Source organism: Lampris incognitus, chromosome 6, assembly GCF_029633865.1.
Source record: "Lampris incognitus isolate fLamInc1 chromosome 6, fLamInc1.hap2, whole genome shotgun sequence".
Lineage (NCBI taxonomy): Eukaryota > Metazoa > Chordata > Actinopteri > Lampriformes > Lampridae > Lampris > Lampris incognitus.
In genome coordinates, this window is record NC_079216.1 from 60,691,934 (window position 1) to 60,717,307 (window position 25,374).

Sequence of the window (25,374 nt, forward strand, 5' to 3'; positions counted from 1 at the left end):
CTGCCTTTTAAACCTAAAGGAAAACAGCTCGAGGAGGCTGACTTACAGCAGAAGGTAGGATGACTTATAGCTTTTACTTACTTACATTTTTGTTTGCTTTGAATAAACATGCAATGTACATTAGGCCATATTTACTCCTGGTCTATATATATATGTGTGTGTGTGTGTGTGTGTGTGTGTGTGTGTGTGTGTGTGTGTGTAACGCTGGATCTGCATGCTTACTTTGAAATGTATCTCAAACAACTATGATCAAAAATGTAAAAAGTAGCAGCTATCGCAGTTGTCGAAGCCATATTTTCACATTAAGCGATAACCACCAACGCCTCCTCCAGGTGCTGCCCGCCTGCAGGTGGTCGGTGAGTGACTTAATTGAGCCCGTTCAGACCATGTTTACCTGTTTTCAACAGCCGGAAATGTCGAAGTCAATATACTTAAAAGTAAATATATATCCTGGGCGTCTAGAAAAGCGCTATATAAATGTAGTTATTATCATTTATTTTGCATTTTCGTCTAGCTGTCTTGACAGTGATCAGTTAAACAGCCACTTTAACAGACAGTGTGCGATATTTGCGTGAAATAACAACGTCCTTTAAGTAACTGAACCAGCAAATAAATTCAACACAAGCGTTGGTAACTTACCTGTTGGGCCTCTGAGAGAAACGAAGAAGAAAAAGCTGTCAAGGTCAGCCGACGAAGAAGAAAAAGCTGTCAAGGTCAGCCGACGAAGAAGGAAATGGGGGGAGGGGGACCCTGGTACTGAACCACGGTGAATCTGAGATCGTCGTGTTGGTGTTGTTCCTCCGACATCGTAATTAACGTTGCGCCAGGACCGTCAACTGCAACTGACCAATAACGCTTTTGTGCCGTCGTGCCTTTGCGACTCGGGGAGAAAGACGGTTAGCTATCGGTTACGGTTAGCTAACGGTTAAGGTTAGCTATCGGTTACGGTTAGCTAACGGTTAAGGTTGGGTTGAGGTTAGCGCCGTCGCCCGGTCCGTTGCGGAAACCCGATTTGTTCGACGCATGCGCGAAAACGCGTCTACTTCCTGTCGCCGCCATCGTTTCACAACGTTGTTGAAAAGCGTCTTCTCCGCCTTGAAATCGTGGAGAGTCTTTTGCCTTATAAGAAAAAAACGGGTATCAGACACCCTGACGGCAGGATAAGCGGTTTTGGATAATGGATGGATGGGTGTCAAGGCAGTTCCGTAAATTGCGTCGACGTACCGCCAACAGGAAGTAGACGCATTTTCGCGCATGCGTTGAGCGAATCGGGTTTCCGTAACGGATCGGGGAACGACAGTTTGGTTGGCGGATGGGGAGTTGAACAGCAGAGGGAGACGGCGCAGGGTTAAATTCTTAAGACAAATTACAGAAAAGAAACGTGCATTAAAGACAGGCGCAAGGATAGAGGATGAGACAAGTCATAGGCGTTTCTAGCCCATTTTTGGGGGGATGCTGCAGCACCCCTAAATTGAACCCCAGCACCCCTAAAATTGAAGACATTTTTTATTTTTTTACTGTATGTCCATGTTTAATAAGCTGAAGAAATGTCAAAACCATATCCAGTATATGGTTTAAACGTAATATTTTAACAACAAAAATACAGCACCCCCCATGCTTCGAAAATGGTTTGATCCACCCCCCCCCCCAAATGTATCTTGCCTGGCCGGCCAGCACTCTGGTTGCTCAGCACCCCTAAAGCTCTGATCCTAGAATCGCCCCTGAGACAGGTGTTGTTACAACCCAGGCCGTCGCAGCGTTGAGGGGTTTTCTTGATCCTAAATTGTCGGAGAAAAACGAAACTGAGGAGGGAAGACTCGTGCACGGATCAAGGGTGGAAAGGTGACGACGTGCAGAAGCCCAAGGGGTCATTAGAAAGAAGAAGAAGAAGAAAACAACACCCAATCCAAGGGCAATACTAAGTATGATTGATTTGACTTCTGTTTACCTCCTCAGACGTAGAGCGCTTTGTTTTGTTTCGGGTTTCTGACATTTTCATATCAGAGAGAGTGCCGAAGCACCTTCTCTGAGGCACTCCTGTCTAAAGAGGACCAAACTAAGTCCATGCTCTCTGTGCTTGTTACACCCCGCGGGTCATTTGTCTCTTTTAACTTCTGTCGTTTTCACCGTTTATGTGTTCTTAAAACACGTCACACTCCCTCATCTTATCATGTCCAAAACTGAAAGTGTCCCCAATTCCCCCTGGGAAGCGATGGCATAACCGTGGAGACGTATTTCATCTGTAAGATGACGATAAGAAGGTTGGTGGTGGTGGTTGTGAAACCAAATTAAGCCGGATTTATTACTGAAGAAAAGCCAAGGGGTATGACGTATGGGCCCATTTCACCCAGTTACCTCACTTCAACCACCACCAATATGTAGCACCGCCTGGGTGATGCACGGCCGCTATTTTGCGCCAGAACGCTCACCACGCATCAGCTTGAGGTGGAGAGGGAGGAACCATTGAGCCAATTACATGGGGGGGGGGGACGATTACAATGACCATGAAAATGGTCTTGAAAAGCAATTTCAAGTAGTACAAGTAGTACATGAAACCTGTTTCATTATGGTCACTTAAAAATTCCCTTGTTTCATACTTGTCTCTAATCAGCAAGACATGCGTGTTATTTTACATATCAGTTGGGCTGTTCGTCGTGCAAATCATTTCACTCCATCAGAAAAAGTAAAGGTCTCATATCAGCCGTCTTCCTGTGGCCTGACTAGTTCAGTATTGCTCTCAGCCGGTTTGGGACGACCAGTTTCACGGGTTCCAGTTCCTCTCCGAACACTACATCACAGATGATCAGTCTATCCGTTTATTTCAGCAATGGAATAAACGGCACAGAGCGCCAACTCCGTATTGTAGCGAATTCGGGGGACAACGCAACCACAGGAAGTGCCGCGGTCGGGAAGCGAACCCGTTTCGGCCGCACCGCAGGAGACATCGCTAACCGCTCGACTAAAGGGTCAGACCCGCCAGCCAGCGGCCAGCGTGTGTACTTATCCGTGCACGTTACAATATTTTTTGCACAGGTTAGGGTTAAGATGTTTCAGGCCAATCACAGCTGAAGCTTTCATGAATTTCTCTTCCATGGTTGCAACGCCCTCTGTGTTTCCTGCTGTCACAGCCAGCTGCATAGGGTGCACACCAGACACTGAAATCCCTAAATGACGTATCCGCTCAGGTTTTGAAATGTTCTGTTTTCCTAGTTCATGCATTTGTCTCTTCCCCTTTTGACGGTGACCCCAATTTAGGATTTTTTTTATGTTCGAGATCAGGCACGGCGTTATGGGTGGGCCTTAGGGTCCTAGGCCCGCCCACTTTTCACCAGGCCCACCCTACAAATTTCCTACCCGAAAAAATATATAGTTTTTTTTTACAAATTTTCATTTAGTCATAAATGATTCGAAATCAGCCAATAATCGCATGATTTTGTGCTAAAAATAGTTTTTATAAACATAATTTTATATGTTGATGTTCATGCGTAAGCAAGTTCATGAGACACGTGGTGTGATGTTCGACGCCGGCGGGATAGGCTGGGCTAGTTCCGACTGCCATACCACGAAATGCCTTTGCAATGCAGCCAGTGGCGCCCCCAAGGGGTGGCCAGGGGTGGCCACGGCCACCCTGATACTGTCCCAGGCCCCCCCGCTGGCCCCCCCAGCCACGAGTCACATATACAGAATATGCTTCTGATTATGCATAATATGCTTCCATCTGATATTTCACATTAGGTGCTGTTCATTTAAATCAATAATGTATATTTTTCTTAACTCTCATATTGACAGTTTTCAACTAGCCTATACAGTATACTAACAACAGCATCATAGAATTCCCGAAATTCATTCATGGCTTTTGGTTTTGGTGTGCCACCCCAAGATTTTCAGTGGCCCCATTTGGCCCCCCCTATGAAACATTTCTGGGGGCGCCACTGAATGCAGCCGACTTTGTTGCTAGATGGTCTGAGGCTGAGCCGTGTAAAAGAGAAAGGCCGATGTTCATTACTACAGGAGGCCTAATCTGTGACGACAATACATTGTTTAATGCATCTTCTCTATGTGCCTTTATGAAATCGAAAAAAAACCCGGTGTTAATGAAATCGTCTAGCATAGCCCATTGTCTTGTGATCATAGAGATTTGTAGACTGTGATTGATAGTGATCGATAATGAACTCTAGCGGCATGTCTTTACATGACAGATGACGTTATGGGCGAGTTCTGAATACTGGCTCGCTGCTCTGCTCGCGTTACTCAGGCGTCCTGTTGTGTATAAGTCACAACAGTGTGACTGTAGTCTAGGACACCGCAGCTTTAAGTTTTACCACAGCCGGTTTACGGCAGTCGGTTTACGGCAGTAACACGGGACGTGGTTGATGCTGTGCTGTACGTGTATGTGACGTTTACTGTGGCAGCAATAAACACAGTTTGATTCAAAGTCGTGGTCCGAGTTTTGCAGGACACAACACGTCCCAATTCACTTCATTTAAACCTCCTTCCCAAAGGGGACTTCGCATGCCCTACGCAACGCTGTAGTACCAAACTGCACCACTCTAGGGCAGTGGTTCTCAACCGGGGGTCCGCGGACCCCTAGTGGTCCGTGGTGTAATTGCAAGGGGTCCGTGAAAATAAAATATCTTTAAAAAAAAGATCCTATGACATTTATAGAAATAGGATTATTTTACTCAAATATGACTGAGACCTTTATCTACCTAAACTATGAAGGGTAACAGGACTTTTTTCTCTAATTACATCTGTTTCACAAGTGTAATTTATTGTATTTTAATAAGAGATCTCGCTCCCGTTTGCATTGTTAAAAGTTACTGCATAACAATTCTGTTTTGTTAACTATATCTAAGTTACAACTGAAAGCTCTTATTTTTGCCCCAAAGAGTGAATAAATGCTATAATGCAATTTAAAATGCAGTTTCTACTGTTTCTATCAAATTGCAACCCCCCTCCCCCAACATCAGGTGGAGGGGTCCTCAGGGTAGATCAAAAATACGCAGGGGGTCCAGGACCCCAAAAAGGTTGAGAACCACTGCTCTAGGTAGTGCTTAGGGTGGGTATCGGGACAGGGCCTTTGATTGGGCTGTGGTTGCTCGGTCACAGACCTGTTGCGCCCTCTATTGGTCGGTCAGTGATAGAATTATAGTTCAAAATGGTCACTCACTGGCTTTCAACGTTGGCAAGTGATGGTACCGCTGCTGTTCAAGCAATATATATTTTGCACTGAGTAATTTTTAACATTTTGGCTCATTTTGTCAATGTTGCATGAGTTATGAGGGTTTTTTTGTGATTACATTTGTTATTCTATCTAGCTCGATTTTGGTCTCAAAGTGCACCAAATTGGTGCGTTTAAATTGTCAATATTGAAAGATTTTCTTCCGGGGCCCCTAGGGAATTCCAGGCCCATCCATAATTGGCCCGGCCCACCCAAAACTGAAATCCTGGAGCCGTGCCTGGACTTCGAGTTCGTTTATGGTTATGTGTGGTGTGTGAGAGAGCGCGATAAGAGAGAAGTTGTTTGTTTGTTTTTTACTTTTTTCATGCACAAGAAAGCTGAAGCTCAATGGTGATGATGTCATCGCATATGTTTAATTTGATTAAATGTCCAGACCCACATAGACACCCAAGAAGAAAAAAAAAGTTTGCGTTGGTATTTTTCCGGCCCGCCCCCTCCGTGTCGCAACGGCATGACGTCACCGCAACATGATTGGTCCGCGGTAATGACGGTTCTAGAGCAACATTAATGATGACGAACACCCACGCGGTGACGTCAAATCGGTGTTACCCCAAAATGTGCGACCGTTGAAAATCGTGACCATGCGACGTGCCGAGTTACGGGAATTTATCCGGGGTAAACTCCACCATTGTACCCCACTCTTGGCTAGAATTACACTTAAATCCACCCACTTCCTCTCTCGAGGTAAATGTTTAGGAAAAGTGGAGTGAAATAGCAAACGTTAAACGAGAGAACTCGCACATAACAACAGTTACCACGTGTTTCCTTCTCTGCCCAGCTATAACTTGCATGCTAACGTGAAAACTGTTGGTCACCCAAGAGCAGGCGCGGATCTACGGGGTGGCAACAGGGGTGGCAGCTGCCACCTCTGGGACACAGTCTTGCCACCCCTGTTGCCACCCCATTTATAAATCAGATAATATGTTTTTAAAGTATATCTTATGTACATGCATGGCGAAGGTCAACGAGACCCGCGCCAAGCTCATCTCAAACAGAAGTCGCCGATTTAGACCCCCCCTCCCCCTCACAGGCGCGGATCTACGGGGTGGCAGCTGCCACCTCTGGGACACAGTCTTGCCACCCCATGAAAAAATCTCTAGATCCGCCACTGCCCAAGAGCCCCTGAATGATGGCTGTGGAAAGTGGATATTAAAGTTGCTGCAAAGAGCAAGTTTTCTTCCCTGGACGTACGCGTTTCTCAGAAACACTGATCCTACTGTGACTGCCTTCAGGTCTTTAGAAGCCAAATTAATAGAAAGTGTAAAGGGAACGTAAAAATAATTGGGATCTTTTGTTCCATTTATATCCTTTTGTCCCTGTGCAGAAACTATTTTGAGGCGCACAACTCACACTTAATTTTCCTGTGCAGATGCGTGGCTTTCCATTGCACTAGTGATGTTCATGTTGATATTGTTAAAAATGGATTAGTAAAGTTAGTTCCTCCGTAATCCAATTATGTTTGTTTTGACAAGGCTAATGCTTCCTTTACTTGCAGTCAAAGTGCTTTTGAATCATCAAGTTATTTAACTAACAACCACATCTAAACCTAATACAAGTGAACTGTCTGGCACAATGAAACTGCCATGTGCGATGCAATTATACCTCTTCAAAGCATTCTTTGTTCATTGACCCTTTTATTTGCAGGGCCGTTTTTTCAATGGGTGGCATTTGATTTGGTGGCATACTATCCTCAAGAGACCATGTTTTCTCAGGAGTTTTGGGGGGGGTTTTTTGTTGCCTTTTTTTTTTTTTAACAGTCTTTGACTGTAATCCCGGCATAATGAGTGTACTCTGATGTTGAGACAGGATTGCAAAAGCGTCTTAGCCTCAGCGCACTGAAGCTGGAGACAGAAACTAGTCTCTGTGTACATATTACACAGGCAACATTAACTTTCAGCGAAGGGAGTTTAGGAAATGCTCGGCCTTTACTGGTGCAAAAAGACTATTAAGCAATGAACACAGATATGTGAGTGTATTTGTTTTTATATAACTTGTGGCTAAGAGAGTGTAATTGGAGCTGTTGTGTGAGGCCTGACCCTTGACCTTGGCCTGTCTTTGTGGCATTCACATGGGGACGTTTCCCTTTGATTAGGGGCTCCGCGTGAATGTCTTGAATCTGCCTCGCCGAAAACCGATGGTAACATTCTTTATTGAGTCGGGTTCGCTGTTTTTATCGCTTAACATAAATCTGCCTACATGCACTTGAAAATGTAGTCATTTCTACCTCGCTTCTTAAAATTGCATTAAAAACTGTGTCAGAATGGTAATTTGGCAGATTGGCTGCAAGGCTATTTTGGGGTTACTTGAGACCATATCCTTTTAAGCAAAATGTGTCGTCCTTCTTTCCTGATAAACAACTTTCTGCAGGATTTATCTTTATTTCTTAGCGAGGCGCTTGGTTTCTGTTGCTGCCATTTTTCTGTCTGCTGCCTGTCCTTTTTTACTACTCTAAATGTTCTGCTTTTGCACAGACAGCAGTTTAGCATCATTTCTTTCTAAAATATGCTTTAATCTCTAAATAATTTGATTTCAAACAGGACATGTAAAAAATAGACATAGATAAGGTCTAATGACAATTTTAAAAAATGTGCTCTCATAAACTTTTATCTTATCTTTTATTTGCCGAAGACAAAGTACAGGGGGTGGTGATGGTGAAACCCTCCCCGGGTCCTTACTGAGATGAAGGTGGAGGGTAACTTAGTGAGGCAAGGGTACACGTAGCTCCGCTCCATTGTAGATGTGCATATTCTCGCAGCTTGGCTCCAGGTTGTGGAGTGGGACACAGTTAATTGAACTGTTAACCTTTTGCAAAGATAATTTCATAGTGACTGAAGGGAACAAGCCCAGAATTTCCCTGTTATCACCATGGAACACTATTCTGATAGGACAGTCTCACCTAGCCCAGCAACCCACACACTCCTCCTGCTTTTATATGTCTGCACACCTCACCCCCGTTCCCCACCAGCCACAGGTCCAATAACACAACCTCCGGGAAGTTGATATATTCCCGTCAAGCTACAGGTGGCAAAGCAGATTGGCTGCCTGCATTTGAACATTTCTGTCTCCTTTCACAAACTCTCTCTCCAGCCTATTCCCTGGTCCTCCAGTGTGGTGTTAATCCTCTTCTGAAAGAGAGCCTGAAGTGTGGGGGTTGGACGCTGCCGCTGGGACCTGTCACATCACTCTCAGCTCCACAGTGGGACCGGGGCACCTGAATACAGGCTGAGTTGGAGAGTAACAGAGTGAGAGAGAGAGAGAGAGAGTGAGAGAGCGAGAGGAGACCATACACAGGGAAACGAGGACAGCACAGCCGGACTTGAGAGAAACTTTATCCCTCTCCTCTAAAGGGGATCGAACCAGCACGCCACTAGAGAGTAAGGGGGACAACGGACAGTGCGCTTGCCCCTTCGTAACACATTTGATCAGCTTGAAATAAAGGCAGCACAATGGATGAGGATGCTCTGCAGGACTATGAGTACCCAGAGCTAGATCCCTTGCCACCCAAAGTCCAAGTTGTGTAAGTAACTTGTTTCCTTACCTTTTCTTTTTTCTTTGCAGAGTTTGCAATTGTGTCTTTCCAGGTTATTATTCAACTCCCTGCCCCTGTGCTCATCCTAAATGAAACACACACACATACTGTGTGTGTGTGTGTGTTTAGAATGAAAAAGCCAAAGGTGTGAAAATGTAGAACATACTTGGTACTGTTTTTTCTAAAGAAACCCTACACTACTGTAAGTAATACTATTAATGAGCTCATTCTTTATTTACTGTAACATGTACCAGAGGTTGTTAAACCTCATGCTGGGTCTTAACACTTATGCTGAGGGACAATGGTCTCACAGAGGTGTTAGGTGACACTTGGTAACCCGGTAAAACTTTTGCCTGCACATTCTCTTGGTTCGGTTCACGTTAAACGTCGGTGTCGGTTCATTTGGCATAGTACCGCAGAAGTGTGTTGATCCTTTTGTTTCACAAGCTGGGGGTTGTTGGGCAAAGCGTAAATGTTTTGCTTGTCTTAGTACGTCAAAATACAAGAGCAACCAACATGTTGAACCCCGTTCAGCGTGACACGACTTTACGTATGAAATATGTGCAATCGCGGTCGAATCCAGTTAATGTGCACGTACGATATCAGAAATTCAAAATTGTTTTAGTTAACAAAAGCCAAGAACTTGTAAAGAAATATGAAGTGGGTCGACTCAAGGTTGTGCGGGGGGAACCCTATCTGTAAAGCATGGCTCCGCTGGATAGCATCACTCTTCACTCACGGCCTTCTGCACAGTGCAGCGGGTATCCTTACTGCACCCCCGTTGCTTTGCATTTACCACTTATTCATTCTATACTTTTGCCGAGTGGAAAGAAAACACTGAGGAGGTCTAAAAATAGGTTTCGGCTCCAGTTGTAACAAAGTCAGGAAAGAGGGAAGGAGTGTCAGATTTTTCAGCAGACACATGTTTACTCAGTAAACGCTCCCTCGCTTTCATGTAAATCATGTAAATCAAAGTGCTGCAGTACGTAGTGGTGTTGGTTTTATTACTGCATGAAGTTGCCAGGACTGGAGCTGGCTAGCCGTCTCTGCTGGCTAGCTGGATACCGTTTGGCTCCTGTTGTGTACGTTTAAATGTATTGCGGTGTCTTCTGAAAGCTTTTAGATGAAGGACTCTTCAGGTACAGTATACAAATGTGTGCCGTACATTTTCAGCTGCAAACGTACCTTATATTTGGATGGTTAAGAGGTCGTTTTTGAAAATATGTAACGATATCTATCCAGAAAGCTGTCAACTAAATGCCGTATTTTTTTTTGGGGGGGGGGGGTTGTAAATGATGAGGCAGTACAGTGAAACTGACCCACCCTGCAAAAGTTTGTGCATATAATTTCATTGAGACTCTACCTGATTATAAATATCTATCACACGGTCGTAGTTTCTATCCCACGGGCATGCATTCCTACTTCTCAAGTGTACAGGAATGTGAACATAGACTTTTGTTGTTTTCTCGTGTCACGCTGATGCCAATCCGTTTAAATGTAAATCTCTGCTACGCGGCAAATGTTATAGCCGCAAATGGTCTTCTGACGCTGACGTGTGAGAGGTTTAGTGAGGTGCGAGTGCGCTCAGTGACCCAAGTATCTTGAGATTTCTTGCAGATTATGACTGCGTAGTGAAAAGTAAAATTTTTTCTCCTTTTTTTTTTTTTAGGATAACCCCACCATGTGACCCCACTGCTGATGACAGGCTCTTCCATATATGCATCACTGCAATATCTGTATGTGTACCTTAGATTAATCTGACACTGAAATTGCTTTTCTCATGTCCAGTCACTCCTAGGGATATCATGTTATCCAATGGCATTCAATGATTTGGCGTACACAGTAATATCAGTCTTCGTGAGTCTATAAGAAACATGTTTTCATCAACATATGCAGCTGTCTTTTCTTTTCGATGGAGGTTATGCTATTCGTTGCTCCATTTAATTGCTCGTTGAGTTTCCTCTTGAGTTGCTTCTAATGTGACTGGGATTGTATAGAAAATAGATATGTTATCACTGTAGATAAAATATCTAACACCGAACAAAATGGCTGCATGTAGGTAAAGTAGGGAGAAACGGTATCCTTACTTATGTACATAATGAGCTCTGCATAATGGTTGGCTCTGTCACTTACCATGCATGCATGGTCACATTCGTGGTAAATTACACACCCCCTTAATGTGTCTTCACATTCCAGCCTCTTGATGTTTGTTTATAGAGACTCCTAGTAATTAACCCAGGTCATGGTATGGTCATTTTTCTAGCTTTGCATTACCTAAATGTGTTACAGGTCATGAAAGGTCATTGACCGCCTTCACACTGGTCAGTGATCCTGACGGATGAAGATCCATTTAGATCAGACACATGGGGCACCCTAACGAGAGACTGGGGCTTTGGCTAGAGCTAGCCTGCCGTCTGAACCCCTGTGGAGTTTCATAGCCACCTAGGACATACTGTTATGGGTCAGAAACTGGTAAATGATGCTAACTGACATGTCTTCTGTGCTGCAGCTTGTTGTCATGCTGATCCTAGCGATCTTAGCCAAGCGTACAAAGCTGGCAGATGGACAGAAAGGTCTTCCAGGTTTACTCAGGTGAGCTCCCGTTTTATCATATACTGTGATGGCGTAAGTATTCGTGCTTGGATGCATGCTCAAAAAAGGGCGCTTTGTTTTCATCTAATCATTTTTACCTCCTAACACATTCTGTCAAAATTATAGCTGATGATGTACGGGTTCTCAATACCTACTGCTTGAATCCACAGTCCGGTCAACTTCCTGGACCATACCCAGCATAAAGGCCTGGCTGTAGCGGTGTTTGGAGTGCTCTTCTGCAAATTCTGCGGCCTACTGTTATCGCCCAGTCCCCTGCCCTTCATCACAGACTCAGAGAACAAACGTGAGGAGGTTGATTTTAGTTCCTCGTCCACTAACACCGTCGCCGCGCTTGACTTTCTTGTTTTCCATGACATATTCTACTTTTAGCTTGCACGTTTTTGCTTCCCACTGGAACCTTGGCCGTCCATCCCGGGACACCCTAGCCTGGGAAGCTTGGCTCATTCTGTGAGACACTTCTCTACAAAATGTATCATCTCGATGTGACTCACCGCTCCTTTGAAGAAGTGGGCATGTGTCCAGAAACGAGGATCAGCGACTAGATTTGATGCAACAATAGGCTAGATCAGGTTCCCAATGCTTGTATCTCATCCACAAACAGACTGTCCATTTGTGAAGAACTTCTGTTATGTAATTGGATTCTTTGGTTTCCGTGTGTCTATTATTCTCGACTTAGGGGCTTGGATAGTAAGCTTTTTGAGAAGGTTTTTTTTTTAATAATCTGTTTTTGTTTTTTTTGTTTTTTTTGTTTTTCCTGAAACGAAAATTACTTAATAATTTAGGTGGTTGTGCCACTGCTAGCTCTCACAATCCTTAAGGACTATGAGGTTCAGCAGAGTAGAAAATGCAGTGGCTGTCTGACACGGCAGCAGCGATGTCATAGGTTAGCTGCAATAACGAAGCTGTGCTGATAGACATATTGGTAACATCCAATTAACCATTACTCGTCAGACTACGTGGCCCAGATCCAACTGTTTGATACTGGATCTGGCGACAGTGCTTCTTGATGTTTTGGGCCCTCACACTTTGATCTTTTGTGTTTGCAGAGAACTGGATGATTCTGGCCCTGTTCTATTACCCCATGCTATGCTATCCGCTCCTGGCATGTGGCACCTTACATAATAAAGTTGGCTATGTGCTTGGCAGCCTGTTGTCATGGACGCACTTCGGCGTTCTGGTCTGGCAGAAAATCGACTGCCCGAAAACACCTCAGGTAAGCAAATATCCCAACGTGTTCCCATAATGCAAACCTGTAACACATAACATAACATTCGTATCGTAATCCGTAAAATCACAGTACAGTTGTTAGATAGACCAGTAGGTTAGCTAGGAATGTAGTGCTAGTTCTTCCTACATCGCTTCTTCAGCGTGCTCCTTTCTGAATCGGCGACTCCCCTGTCCAGGATTTAGAGCTTACTGCAAAGATAACTGGTGGTTTGCTGTGGTCTAGAAAACCCACGGATATCCAAGCACAGCTCGTCTGTTTGATATGTCCATCCATCCATTATCCGAACCGCTTGTCCTGCTCTCAGGGTCGCGGGGATGCTGGAGCCTATCCCAGCAGTCATTAGGCGGCGGGTGGGGAGACACCCTGGACAGGCCGCCAGGCCATCACACAGGGCCAACATACACACACACACACACATTCATACCTAGGAGCAATTTAGTACGGCCAAGTCACCTGACCTACATGTCTTTTGGACTGTGGGAGGAAACCGGAGCCCCCGGAGGAAACCCATGCAGACACGGGGTGAACATGCAAACTCCACACAGAAGACGACCCGGGACGACCCCCAAGGTTGGACTACCCCGGGGCTCGAACCCAGAACCTTCTTGCTGTGAGGCGACCGCGCTAACCACCGCACCGCCGTGCCGCCCCTGTTTGATATGCGATGTAGATAAACGAATGTGAGGCTGTCAAGTTGCACCCGCGTTTACATGGTTTTAAGCTTATTGCCGAGCTACCCTTGGACTGGGCGACGGCTATATTGTGTGGATGTTTTGGGAGATGAAAGGTCCGCGGTTCGAAACTATGGGTCCCATTGTCTGTTGCGCTTAATCAAGAGGCCTTGTCACACTTAATCAGTTTAATGTCTGCCAGCAAAGGCAAGACGTCCAAACGCCGCATTGTTCAATGGTCACCGCCTTGTAATAAAGACATGGTGGGGCTTTTTGTCCCAGCATGCATCCACCAGAAATACAATGTGTGATAACGGTGTGCATGATCTGAGCTCATGGCTCATGTAACACTATGTAACATTGTGTCCTACATCAATGCAATATGTATTTAGGACTCTTACTGTGATTTTTTTTTCCACTAAAATTATAATGGGTCCAGGATGTAATTAAAGACAGGAAATGACAGAAAGAGTCATGTAAGAATATGCCATGTGCTTTGACCGAACCTGGGAGCAGCAGTTGGAGGGAAAGCTTTTGTTTATGATGCGAAGTCTTGAGAGGTTTCAATTTCATATCTGCTAATTTATTCATAGACTTTAAAATAGCATGGCACGTAGCGTGACCCTGATATTTTGTTCCTGTAAAACTGGCGCCCAAAATTATTCAACCACAGTATTGACTCCCAAAGCTTGTTGATAATTAGAAATGAATAATGAAAATCATGTATATATTTCTATCATCCATGCATCATATCATGATACAGGTATATTGGTAGCTTTCAGATAATGCGACACACACACACACACACACACACACACACACACACACACACACACACACATGCACGCATCAGGGCAGGTGCATTCTCCATTGCAGCTCACGAAGCCAGTTCTGTTTGTGTCTCTACGATTGTCGTTTTGTTCCTAGTGTGTGAAAAACTCCACAAAAAAAACACAACTTGTTGAATAATTCAAACTCTTTCTCATTTCTTTGCAGATTCACAAGCACTACTCCCTTTTCTCCAGCCTGCCCCAGATAGCTTGCTTGGCATTCCTTAGTTTCCAGTATCCACTTCTCCTGTTCAAGGGTTTAAAAGGCACAGAGAAAAACAATGGCACCGAGGTAAGTGTGGGTTTTTTTTTTTTAGCTGTGAGCCACTCCTCTGGTTTGTCCACCTTTTGGAAAATAAAGTTCTCAGTATATATGGATCCATCCATATATCCATCCATCCGCCTCCTGACTCTAATGCTGTGATATTCTTAAGTAATATAATGGACAGCACTTTCCATTTTGCTTCAATGCCTTCTCTTGTCCAAGTTTGAATAGGCCTATTAAAAGGGCAAAAAAAAAAAACACTAAGAATTTCTTATTCTGTGCATGTGAGGGACCGTCACAAGCGGTGCACTAATAAAGGGGCTTACCGTGCTCACACTCACGGCAGGGGGAATTGTGAACTCTCAGCCAGCATACCGATGGCCTAATCATTTTAAGTAGATCTGATGTAATTGGTTTACGTTGTGTCCCTGATCAGATTATGAAAAGGTTGTGTTGTTTTCTCCCCAAGGAGGCACAATGCTTTGTTTATTTGACGCTAATCTCTGCATAGTTATGTCAAAGCCAGGGCTGAGGCGATTGACCGGAGGCTGACTCATCCCCCCCCCCCCCTGCAAATCACAACAAATACACCTGATGCCACAAACCCATTCACTCATTCATTCATTCATCATCAGCCGCTTCTCCGAGGTCAAGTCGCGGTGGCATCAAGCTTAGTACGGCACTCCAGACGTCCCTCTCCCCAGCAACGCCCTCCAGCTCCTCCTGGGGGATCCCAAGGCGTTCCCAGGCCAGGTTGGACATATAGTCCCTCCAGCGAGTTCTGGGTCTACCCCGGGGTCTCCTTCCAGTTGGCCGTGCCTGGTAAACCTCCAAAGGAAGGCGCCCAGGAGGCATCCTGACCAGATGCCCGAACCACCTCAACTGGCTCCTTTCGAGGTGAAGGAGCAGCGGCTCTACTCCTGGCTCCCTCCGGATGTCCGAGCTCCTCACCTTATCTCTAAGGCTGAGCCCAGACACCCTACAGAGGAAACTTATTTCAGCCGCTTGTATCCGCGATCTCACCCTTTCGGTCACTACCCAAAGCTCATGACCATAGGTGAGGGTTAGAATGAAGACTGACTGGTAAATTGAGAGCTTTGCCTTCCGGCTCAGCTCCTTCTTCACCACAACGGTCCGGTACAACATCTGCATTACTGCTGATGCTGCACCAATCCACCTGTCAGTCTCCCGCTCCATCCTACCCTCACTCGTGAACAAGACCCCGAGATACTTGAACTCCTTCACTTGAGCTAACAACTTATCCCCAACCCGGAGGGAGCAAGCCACCATTTTCCGGTAGAGAACCATGGCCTCGGACTCGGAGGTGCTGACTCTCATCCCGGCCCTTTCACACTCAGCTGCAAACCGCCCCAGTGTGCGCTGGAGGTCGCGTTCTGATGAAGCCAACAAAACCACATCATCTGCAAAGAGCAGAGATGCAATTCTGAGGTTCCCAAAACAGACTCACTCCTCACCTTGGCTGCGCCTTGAGATCCTGTCCCTGCATATCACAAACAGAATCGGAGACAAGGTTGTCCCTTGTTGCCACAAACCCATATCACTTCAAATTAATTTGTGATATGATTTGATATCGTAATTTTGTGTCATGAATTAAAGGCACAAACTCTTCTTTCTTAGGGGCGTCCGGGTAGTGTGGCGGTCTATTCCGTTGCCTACCAACACGGGAATCGCCGGATCGAATCCTCGTGTTACCTCCGGCTTGGTCGGTGCGTCCCTACAGACACAATTGGCCGTGTCAGCGGGTGGGAAGCCGGATGTGGGTGTGTGTCCTGGTTGCTGCACTAGCACCTCCTCTGGTTGTTCAGGGTGCCTGTTTGGGGGAGGGAGGGGCTGGGGGGAATAGCATGATCCTCCCACACGCTATGTCCTCCTGGTGAAACTCTTCACTGTCAGGTGAAAAGAAGCGGCTGGTGACTCCACGTGTATCGGAGGAAGCAGGTGGTAGTCTGCAGCCCTCCCCAGATAGTCAAAAAGGGTGGACCAGCAACCGGGGCGGCTCGGAAGAGGGGGGTAATTGGCCGGATACAATTGGGGAGAAAAAAACCCTCTTCTTTCTTGCCTCTTGCCGTCGCAGACAGCAGTGAGTTTTCACACCTCAGAAACTAGTCACATAAATTAGCATGCAGAATTCCCCAGCGCCTACTGCAGTTTTAGACTACTGTCATGACCGAATGAACTGTAGATGGTAGCCAAGTATCAAGTCTTTTTTTCCCCCACTTGTTTCACATGAATGGTATCAGCATTATGGATGAATTTTCCCCTTATTACTCTGCTATGGTATTCTCCGAGTGTCCACCGAGTTTCGTTTGATCGCCTCAAACTCAAACAACATTCGTCTGTGACAAATGTGGACGATATTGTCGCTCTAATGCGGACCTGGTGGCCCACAGGCGTGCTTGCCGAGCTTAAACTGCATCACAGTCATCATCGTTTTCAGTGGACTGCCGAAGAAGTTTGATCGCCTCTCATATCTGAAGATGTCATTTGTGCACTAAGCCTGCCTGTGACCTTTAACCTTTCACATCTCTCCAAAAGAGGAATATTGCAATTTAAGGACCCAGACTAATGTGACCCCCTGAAAATGTTCTTTTTATTTATTTACCTTTGCTAATTGTTTTGTTTCGGCTCATATTTGACTCCAACTAACCCTCATATCTTCACAATTCCCTCTGGACCAGGATCTAAACAGCAGTTATTACAGAGACTACGTGAAGAGAGTCCTCAAGAGGAAGAAGCCCGCTAAAGTCGGGTGAGTACCACAGCCCAGATGAGTTGCCACTCCTCAGACTCATTTCTGTCGGAGTGGTCATCCATTCCTTTTCTGGTGCAGATCTATTAAAATCAATCACCTCTGAGAAAAACTTAAGGCATTGTTATAATCCAGTTATATTCAGTACTTTCAAACCATGCATCGTTTTTCATCTCAGTTCTGTATATGATTTTGGACTGTTCTCCCAGGAACAGTGTAAGTGAGGGCCTCTAACTTATAAACGTAGTTGAAGTTACCTGCACAGATGTTCTTTACAGTAGAGAGCGAGGGAATTTCCAGTCTAATCCACGCATCACATCAGTGGGAGTAGTCGGGGCTTCCTGACCAGGAAAACATGCACTCGCACTGCCAGACACATTCAAGAGATGACCTCACGTGGTGGTCTCATTAGCATGCAAATTTAAAAAAAGGGGAAAAAAAACCACCCAGCTTTAAACCCTCAACGCCACTGGAAAGAGGAACCTGATTTTATCTTGTGAAATACCCAACGGAGAAAGAGGACGAAGTCTGTTGGAAGACATTAGAAATATCCGTTGTCGCGTGAGACGTGTCCGTGGGCCTGGACGTTTGGCGGTCCACCCGGGTGTGCCAGAACACCGTTCTGAGCGACACTGGTTTTGAACTTTTACTGGACAGAGAACAAAATGTTTCACATCCACCGGTCGAACGCTCGGCGTCGATGCAAATAAACCATGAACGACACCAAGGCCGCTGAAAAAAAAAAAAAAATCCACATGTCACTGGGTTGATTGCGTGCCAGGAAAGAAAGTATTTCCTCCAACTTTGGCCTCCGCCGTGTGGGATTTCAGTATTGAAACCAGCACTCTATACCGTGTCATGTGAAAGACAACAGCTTTAAGGAACATGGTGTATATCCTCGTATCCAGATTTGTTTGTTCACTGAGAAACATGCATGTGAAAAGATGAAGCTCGGTAGCTTACTGGAACTTGTACCTCTCAAACTTCTTCTCTCCAGTACATCGAGCACAGACAAGCCCAAACTCAGTCAGAGGATAACTGACGCTGTAAAGTCGTATATTTACACACCAGAGGATGGTAAGTGTGTCGTCCCCGTCTTCTCGGTGACATCTCACGGCTTTATTATTTGCTTGTGTCCTTGCACAGTAAGTTTTACCAGGCGTCCCCTTTTCTCTTCCCTGTCAGCGTTCCGTTTCCCTCTGAAGTTGGCGATATCGGGTGTGGTTTCATTTATTGCCCTATACCAGGTAATTACCCAACCGACTCCATTGTTGCAAAATATGATGCGATTCGTTAGTATGTAGGGACGCCGCAAATGTCAACTGCTTATTCTGGATACACCGTTACGACAGCCTATTGCATGCACTGTGTGGGATACCTTCAAGGCTCGGCGTTTTCCGTTTTTATTTTTCAAAGCCACCCAGCATGCCGAATTTCGCCACAAGAGGGCGCTGTTACATAACCTCGCACGAACAGGAACAATTTTTGGATCCGTGGAAGTATAAAATCCGGGTGAAAAGCAGTTTAAAAATCTGGGTATTTTTCGGTGAAAACCGGTAAAAACCGGAAACGCTGAGCCTCGGATACCCTGTAAGCGGATTTCACTGTCCTACTCGGTGTTGGCACCATGGCAGCATGCAGAGGTACGACGATCCTTCTCTGTATTCACTTAACTTCCCGTTTCTCAGGTGGCACTGATACTCATCATGACAGTGGTGCCAAATCTCCAAATTGCACGTATGGGACTCAGCGTGGAGGTGGTCTACATGCTCTCTAGCCTCAAGATTAACCTGTCTCCAGACGATGCTGAGGTCGTCAGAATAGTAGCCCATTACATGTGGTGTGTAGAGGGTGAGTGGATGCGGTGAACCATGCTGCCATGTAGACACATGACCTGCAGAACACGTTTGGACTCGATCCCTTTACCGGACACACTGGGTGTGCAGTATTACTTAAGCTGTATCACACCAGCATATTGATTGTAGCAGTAATATACAACCGGTACAGTACGGCTGTCATACGGATGTTGGAGCCGAAACTTTTTAAAACAATAACAACCCGAGGCACGTCGTGGAATAGCTGCGCTCAGCAATGTGGCCTGTTTTTTTTGTTTGCATGTTTTCCATATAGTCTTAATCAGCAGAATGTGGTGTCAGAAAGTGCTGAGTCTCAGTGAATGAGTTCCCCATCTTAAAAACAACCTGTCATGTGCTCCACTCCACAGTATGCTACATCTCTGCGATGACCCTGTCTTGCCTCGTGAACCTGGCTATGCTAATGAGGTCCATGGTTCTGCATCGGTAGGCTCACATAGCAGTCTCTCTCACTCTCTCTTCCTCTCTCGCTCCCTCTCTCTTCCTCTCTCTCTCGGTCATCCGCACTTCTTTCCCATGCCCGTTGTCTCTACCATGGACCAGCTGGACATTCAGATTATTTCTGTCATTACACAGTAAAGGTTCAGACCGGGACTATCACATAATAGAGTCCTAATTATGCAGACAGACATAATAACATTTACTTTGAGTCAGAAGAGATGGTAACTGCTTGTGTAATGAACATGGCTATTAAGATAAGAAATTAAATGCAATGCAATTACCATAAATGACGCTGTATTGAAAGTAATGTTTCCCTGTCGAGTATTGAATTGAAATGAAATTTCGCCCCACACTAATTTACTACTAAATTAGCTCCTCTGTTTGTTTGGGTTTTTTTTTATACTATAACTACATTTTCTCTTGTGCATGGTAATGTCCTGATGGTGTATGTCCTTGTGTAGGTCAAACCTGAAGGGGCTGTACAGAGGAGATATCTATAATGTTTATAACTGCCAGAGAAGTGTGAGGCCATCCCGGCCTGCTCTGGTCTGCTGGATGGGGTACACCAGCTTCACGGCAGCCCACATCTCCTTAGGTACAGTAGTAAATGCACCGTGGGTGTCCTGGGAGAAGAAGGCCGCAGTTAGAGAACAGAGCTTTCTGCAGAATTATTAAAAATCCCTTTACAACTGCAGCACCGAGCAGAGGGATTAGTTTGATATTATATGCAATACAGTGGTATGGATATTATCTCCCCCGGCAAACAATGGGATGATAGGTTGACATTCAGTACTTATTTTGCCGTGAAATCAAATATCAAGTGCCTCCATTTTAGAACATAGATTTGACTCGGTTCAATTGTTCTTCCTTAGGCTTACAAGGCAATGGATAAATGGACCGCCACCCCTTTCGTTATAATGTAAAAACAGGTTCATACGTAAAGAGGGGGTGTATTAAGGGACTGAGGTGTTTTCCACAAGGAGGACATATAGTATGTGTTCATGTGACTTTCTAGAGGTAATATCCCGGACAAGGTGAAAGCTGTAGCCCTGAGGCTCTGATCTCTGCCCCGCAGGCATGATCGTCCAAACCATGGTGTTCTTCCTCTGCCTTCTGGTTGCGGTCTTCCTCATTATCATCCCAGTACTGCACGGACAAAATCTCATCCTGTTCCATGTCCTGGGAAGCATGTGGTGAGGCCTCTCACACAATTCCTCCATCAATACTCTTTTTTTAACATAGACCGCTTTTTTTTTTTATGCCTCAGCATTTTCTGTGTCTGGCGTTAAGAAACGGCCCTGCCTGACCCGTCCTGTCGGTAACGGGGTGGGTTTAATTCCGTCAAGGCCATCTGTCTTCCTTGTCTCGCTGAATGTACGACGCCGTGATGTTTATTTGTCCTCCCAGGCCCTTCTGGTTGATGCTTCTCTTGGCTGCTTTAATCCAGCATGTCACTGCCAGGTTCTGCTTCATCAAAAAAACAGCAGGTACACGAGACCTAGACAACAGGTAAAATGTTTTGCATGCTTAAAAAAAAAAAGAAATCACTGTTTAACGCCGTTTGTTCAATTCCCTGCCTCCTTGCTCTGTGCACGGTTAACGCAGTCTAACCCTCACAGGGGTAGTCTGTTCCTGCTGACCTACCTGCTATTTCCAGTCAATGTTCTGATTGGCGTTCTGCTGGGACTGTGGCGCATGGTCATCACGGCCCTCTTCAACATTGTCCATTTGGGGCGTATGGATATTAGTCTTCTTAACCGAAACGTGGAGGCATTTGACCCAGGTGAGCCAGACGTCTCCGTCTTGCACAGATGGCGGACCAATGTGACCATACTGCCACTGGCCAGTTTACAATCCCACCATGAAGCACTGGCCGAGTCTTGTTTTTTGTTTGCTTTTTTTTTTCATTTCACTGACCCAATCTCAGAAATGTTCTCTACCATTCACTATTTGAATTACACATTTGGAGATGAGTTTGCACAGCACCTTGTTTACCGTTTCATTTTATTTTTTATTTTTTTTAAATTTATTTCTGATTTTTCCCTTTTCTCTCCCAATTTAGTGGCCAATTGATCCCTATTTTAATTCAAACACCCACCCTCGTATTGCATGCGTTCGCCAACTGCATCTCTCGGGCCGGCAGTCTCGAAGGAAAGCGCCTCCCCACTTTCGTGACAAGGCGAATCCAAGCCGAACCACTGTTTTTCCGACACACACAGAGACGCATTCACGTGACGAACACAAGCCGAATCCCCCCCCCTCCCGAAGACAGCGTTGCCAATGATTGCTGCTTCACCGAGTCCGGCCATAGTCGGATCTGACGAGACCGGGGCGCGAACCCCAGTCCCCAGTGGGCAACTGCATCGACACCAAGCCGATGCTTAGACCGCTACGCCACCGCGGACCACTTACCGTTTCATTTTAGACATGATGTTGTCCTTTTATTATGTTAATGAGTGGTAATGGCACGTAAAGGTGAAACCCTTTTAGTTGACAACCCCCACCACCACCACCACCCACCGACTTTCCCACACTTTCACAGCATAATACAAATAGAGGCCATTTGCTATGAATAAATTGACTGGTGATTGTGCGTGTGTGCTCACGTGCAAGAAATGGGAAACCCTGTCCACCTCGCCGTGGCTGCGTACTGTATCTCAAAGCTCTCTGTATTCTGAACAATACCGGGGACTCTAAATGCACCGTGATCTCACATATTGCTGCAGATCTGAGACGTATGTGGTGCAAGGAACAAAAAAAAAACACAGCTAAAAAGAAAAAATTGATTGCGCGGCCATCATTTGTGATTGCCTTGGAGCCAACCCCGAGTGCAGTGCTATGTGTTTATTGCTTTTGCCCAGTCAAGTCACACCCCTCCCTCTGTCTCCCTGCAGCCTACCGCTGTTATGCTCATTATCTGAAGATTGAGGTGAGCCAGTCTCACCCTGTGATGAAAGCCTTCTGCGGGATGCTGCTGCAGAGTGCCGGCCAGGAGGGCAACGCCGCACAGAGGGCTCGGGATGCCGAGGAAGGTCTGTAGTGCCAAAAAAAAACCAAACTTTATACCCACGGCATACTTTGTGTACTACTCTGTTTTATCTATTGCGTGATTAAAAATACTTACGACACAAATCAACACCATGGAATTTGCATAAGGCAGTCATTCCCAAACCACAAACTGGCCTCTGTGTGCCTTTCGCATTTTTAGATTTAAAGCGAAAGAGTCAATGCAGAAAATGGAGTTTGGCATCTTTAATTTCTCCTGAGTTATTAAGAATTCAGGTGTTGGCTTTGGCGGGCCACTACGAACATAATTAGATCATAACTCTATCTTGCACGCGCAGGCTGAATGAAAGCTTAGCGGCTCTGATTTAATTTGTCCCAGCAAATTGAGTCTCAATATGGAACAATTTACAGCGCTGGTGCCGGCCTCAGTCGGCTCTGTCGTAAAGGAATCAGCCGTCCTCGTGGCACGCCCACGCTGGCTTCAGCTCTCAGCCATAGCCACGGAGGCATAACGCAGTTCACCAAGATGTAGATTATTTAATTTTCTTTACGAGAACAACAACAGTTGCAGTTTTACGATTGAGTGGTAGTAGTGCTGAGGCGTATTCAAATAGAAGTCGTTTTGTTGTACAAATGGAGGATCCACTGTTGCTGGAATCTACCTCGGTCTGACATCTGGGTGTGACTGGCTAGAATAACAAGTAAATTGTTGTTGCTTATTTGCATCTGGAGGACAATGTATTATATGGAGTAATCTGTTTTGTTACAGAGATTAGTTGCAGAGAAGCTGATTACGGAGATGAGCTGCACTAATTGACTGTTTAATATTCATGTGGCCCAAAGGGTTTACGCTTTCGGCATTTTAATGGCAAGCTCAATATGCTCCAGCCATGCTCAGAGGATTAGAATATGATTGCTTTCTATTATTACTCCTTCTGTAGTAACTTGCTAGTCCCGGATGACCCTCTTCCAAACACTTGCCTCTCAAAAGATTATTTCACCATTTCAGTTGAGGTTATAGCTACTAATGGAAGCAGGGCTGTGTGTGTGTGTGTGTGTGTGGGGGGGGGGGCTACAGCAGCCAGTATCAGTACCCTGCCACCCCTGTTTCACCCCACCGACTAGAGTAAAGAAAAAAAGATGCTGTTTTTGTTTCAGTGGTCAGGTCACATGTCAATAAGCACTTCATGAAAACTGTATTGGTCTCAAATCAGCATTCCTAAAACCCTCACAAGAGACCTTACAATTATAGGCCCGCGGCTTTTTTCCAGATATTGCGTTACTCCACCGTAGCGCTGACTGCAAATAACATAAATACCTTAAATACAGTAACACGGGAGACTGCAAAGATGCCTTGAGCACCATTTTTTGAATTCTTTATGACTTTGAACGGGTTTCTTATTTTGCTGTAACCAAATAGATTCGTTTACCAAATGACATCTCTCCATCCTCTCAGCTGCACGGCGACATAAATTGAAATTGTATCGGAAAGAATATACTCCAAATCTGAAGACCAATGAGCGCCACCCGCCAAAAAAAAAAAAAAAAAGAGAGAGAGAGAAAAAACCTCACCGGCCTGTCTTTGGCAGCCCCGTGCAAAGCTTTCCGCTTGCGGGTGTGTGTGGAAATGTGTGCCGGCGGGGCTGGCGGGCCCTGAGTGCTAACACGGTGTCTGGATGTTCTCAGGGATGCAGCTGGTGAAGCAGGAGAAGAAACAGCTCCAGGTGTCCAGCGCCAAGAGGGCTCGCGGGCACTGGCTGCTCCTCTACACCCTGGTCAACAACCCTTCCCTGGTGGGCACCAGGAAACACTTCCAGCTCCAAGCCACAGACAGCTTTCTGAACGGAGGCCTCGACCGCTCCACCAAGGAAGGGAGCAAAAAGGAGGCGGGGCCAAAGGAAGCGGTGTCCGCCGCCAGTAACTGAAAATTCGGGTTACCCCTGTTAAGGATTGGCTTTCTTTGCAAAAGGGTGTCTTGGTTTATGGTTGTTTTTGTTTTTTTCGGGGAGGGGAGGGGAGGGGGGGGCATATGTGATAAACGACTTTTGTCCGTGCATAGATGCGTCTGTATCTGTTGAAATAAGTGCACTTATAGCTCGGTGCCTCAGGTAGTGCTATTTACCCAGCATTCCCTGGTTGTGTGTATTCACGTTGTGCGCTCCCACTGTGCAACAACGTGTGATGGTTTGGGCTCGCAGTCCAGCAGAGAAGCTCATGTGGCAGCGTACCAAAAGGATGTGTTACTCTCACCATATTTGCATTCGTAGTTCGGGGCGACACCTTTTGTTTCTCTTTTCAACAAACTATTACTGTATGTTAATAACGTGCCTCGACGCGTGCCGTTAATAACATATCGTATTAAAAAGGCAACACGGTTTTGTGATTTCCCCTTAAGCGGACGCACAAGGACAGGCGACTCGTCCTTTCAGCGGGTGTGTTGAAGAGGGTTGCGTAACTATTTATACATTTACATAATGTTCTGCTTTGGAGGACAGAGCGAATACGCGTCGGTCTGTCCAGTATTACACCTCTTGAACGACTTGCGAGACGGAAACAACCCGCCACACCAAGGTGTGTGTGTGCATCTTTGTCTGTTTTAACCCTTTACTGATACACAAATAAATAATAACTGCAAAAAAAAATTAAAATAACCCCCTTACTGTGTGTGGTGAGTTTCTTCTGGTCTCAAAACTCTTATTTTATCGTCACATCGCTCGTGTATAAAGAGCATTTCAAAACACCCCCCCCCGCATCTGAGGGAGCATGTGATTTAGTTTTTACTTCTTCTTTCTTCTCTTTTGATGACTGCGAGAGCCCAGCTGTATTTCATTTTTGATGACCCGGGTTCATAATTTATGACCCGGGCCCGTCGTGTTCAGCTGGACAAGAGACGTCTGGCACCAAA

General features: G+C 45.6%; 1 protein-coding gene across 1 annotated transcript; it reads left to right on the forward strand.

Moving 5' to 3' along the window:
- Positions 1-8,688: 8,688 nt before the first annotated feature.
- On the forward strand, positions 8,689-24,467 carry stra6 (signaling receptor and transporter of retinol STRA6). Its single transcript, XM_056281816.1, has 17 exons — positions 8,689-8,759; positions 10,441-10,507; positions 11,281-11,363; positions 11,534-11,667; positions 12,431-12,597; positions 14,280-14,405; positions 17,078-17,148; positions 18,146-18,225; positions 18,334-18,395; positions 18,837-18,999; positions 19,373-19,448; positions 19,925-20,058; positions 20,539-20,656; positions 20,871-20,972; positions 21,083-21,246; positions 22,358-22,495; positions 24,156-24,467. The coding sequence occupies exons 1-17, from the start codon at positions 8,689-8,691 to the stop codon at positions 24,392-24,394; spliced, it is 1,995 nt and encodes a 664-aa protein (XP_056137791.1). The 3' UTR covers positions 24,395-24,467.
- The last annotated feature ends 907 nt before the right edge of the window (positions 24,468-25,374 follow it).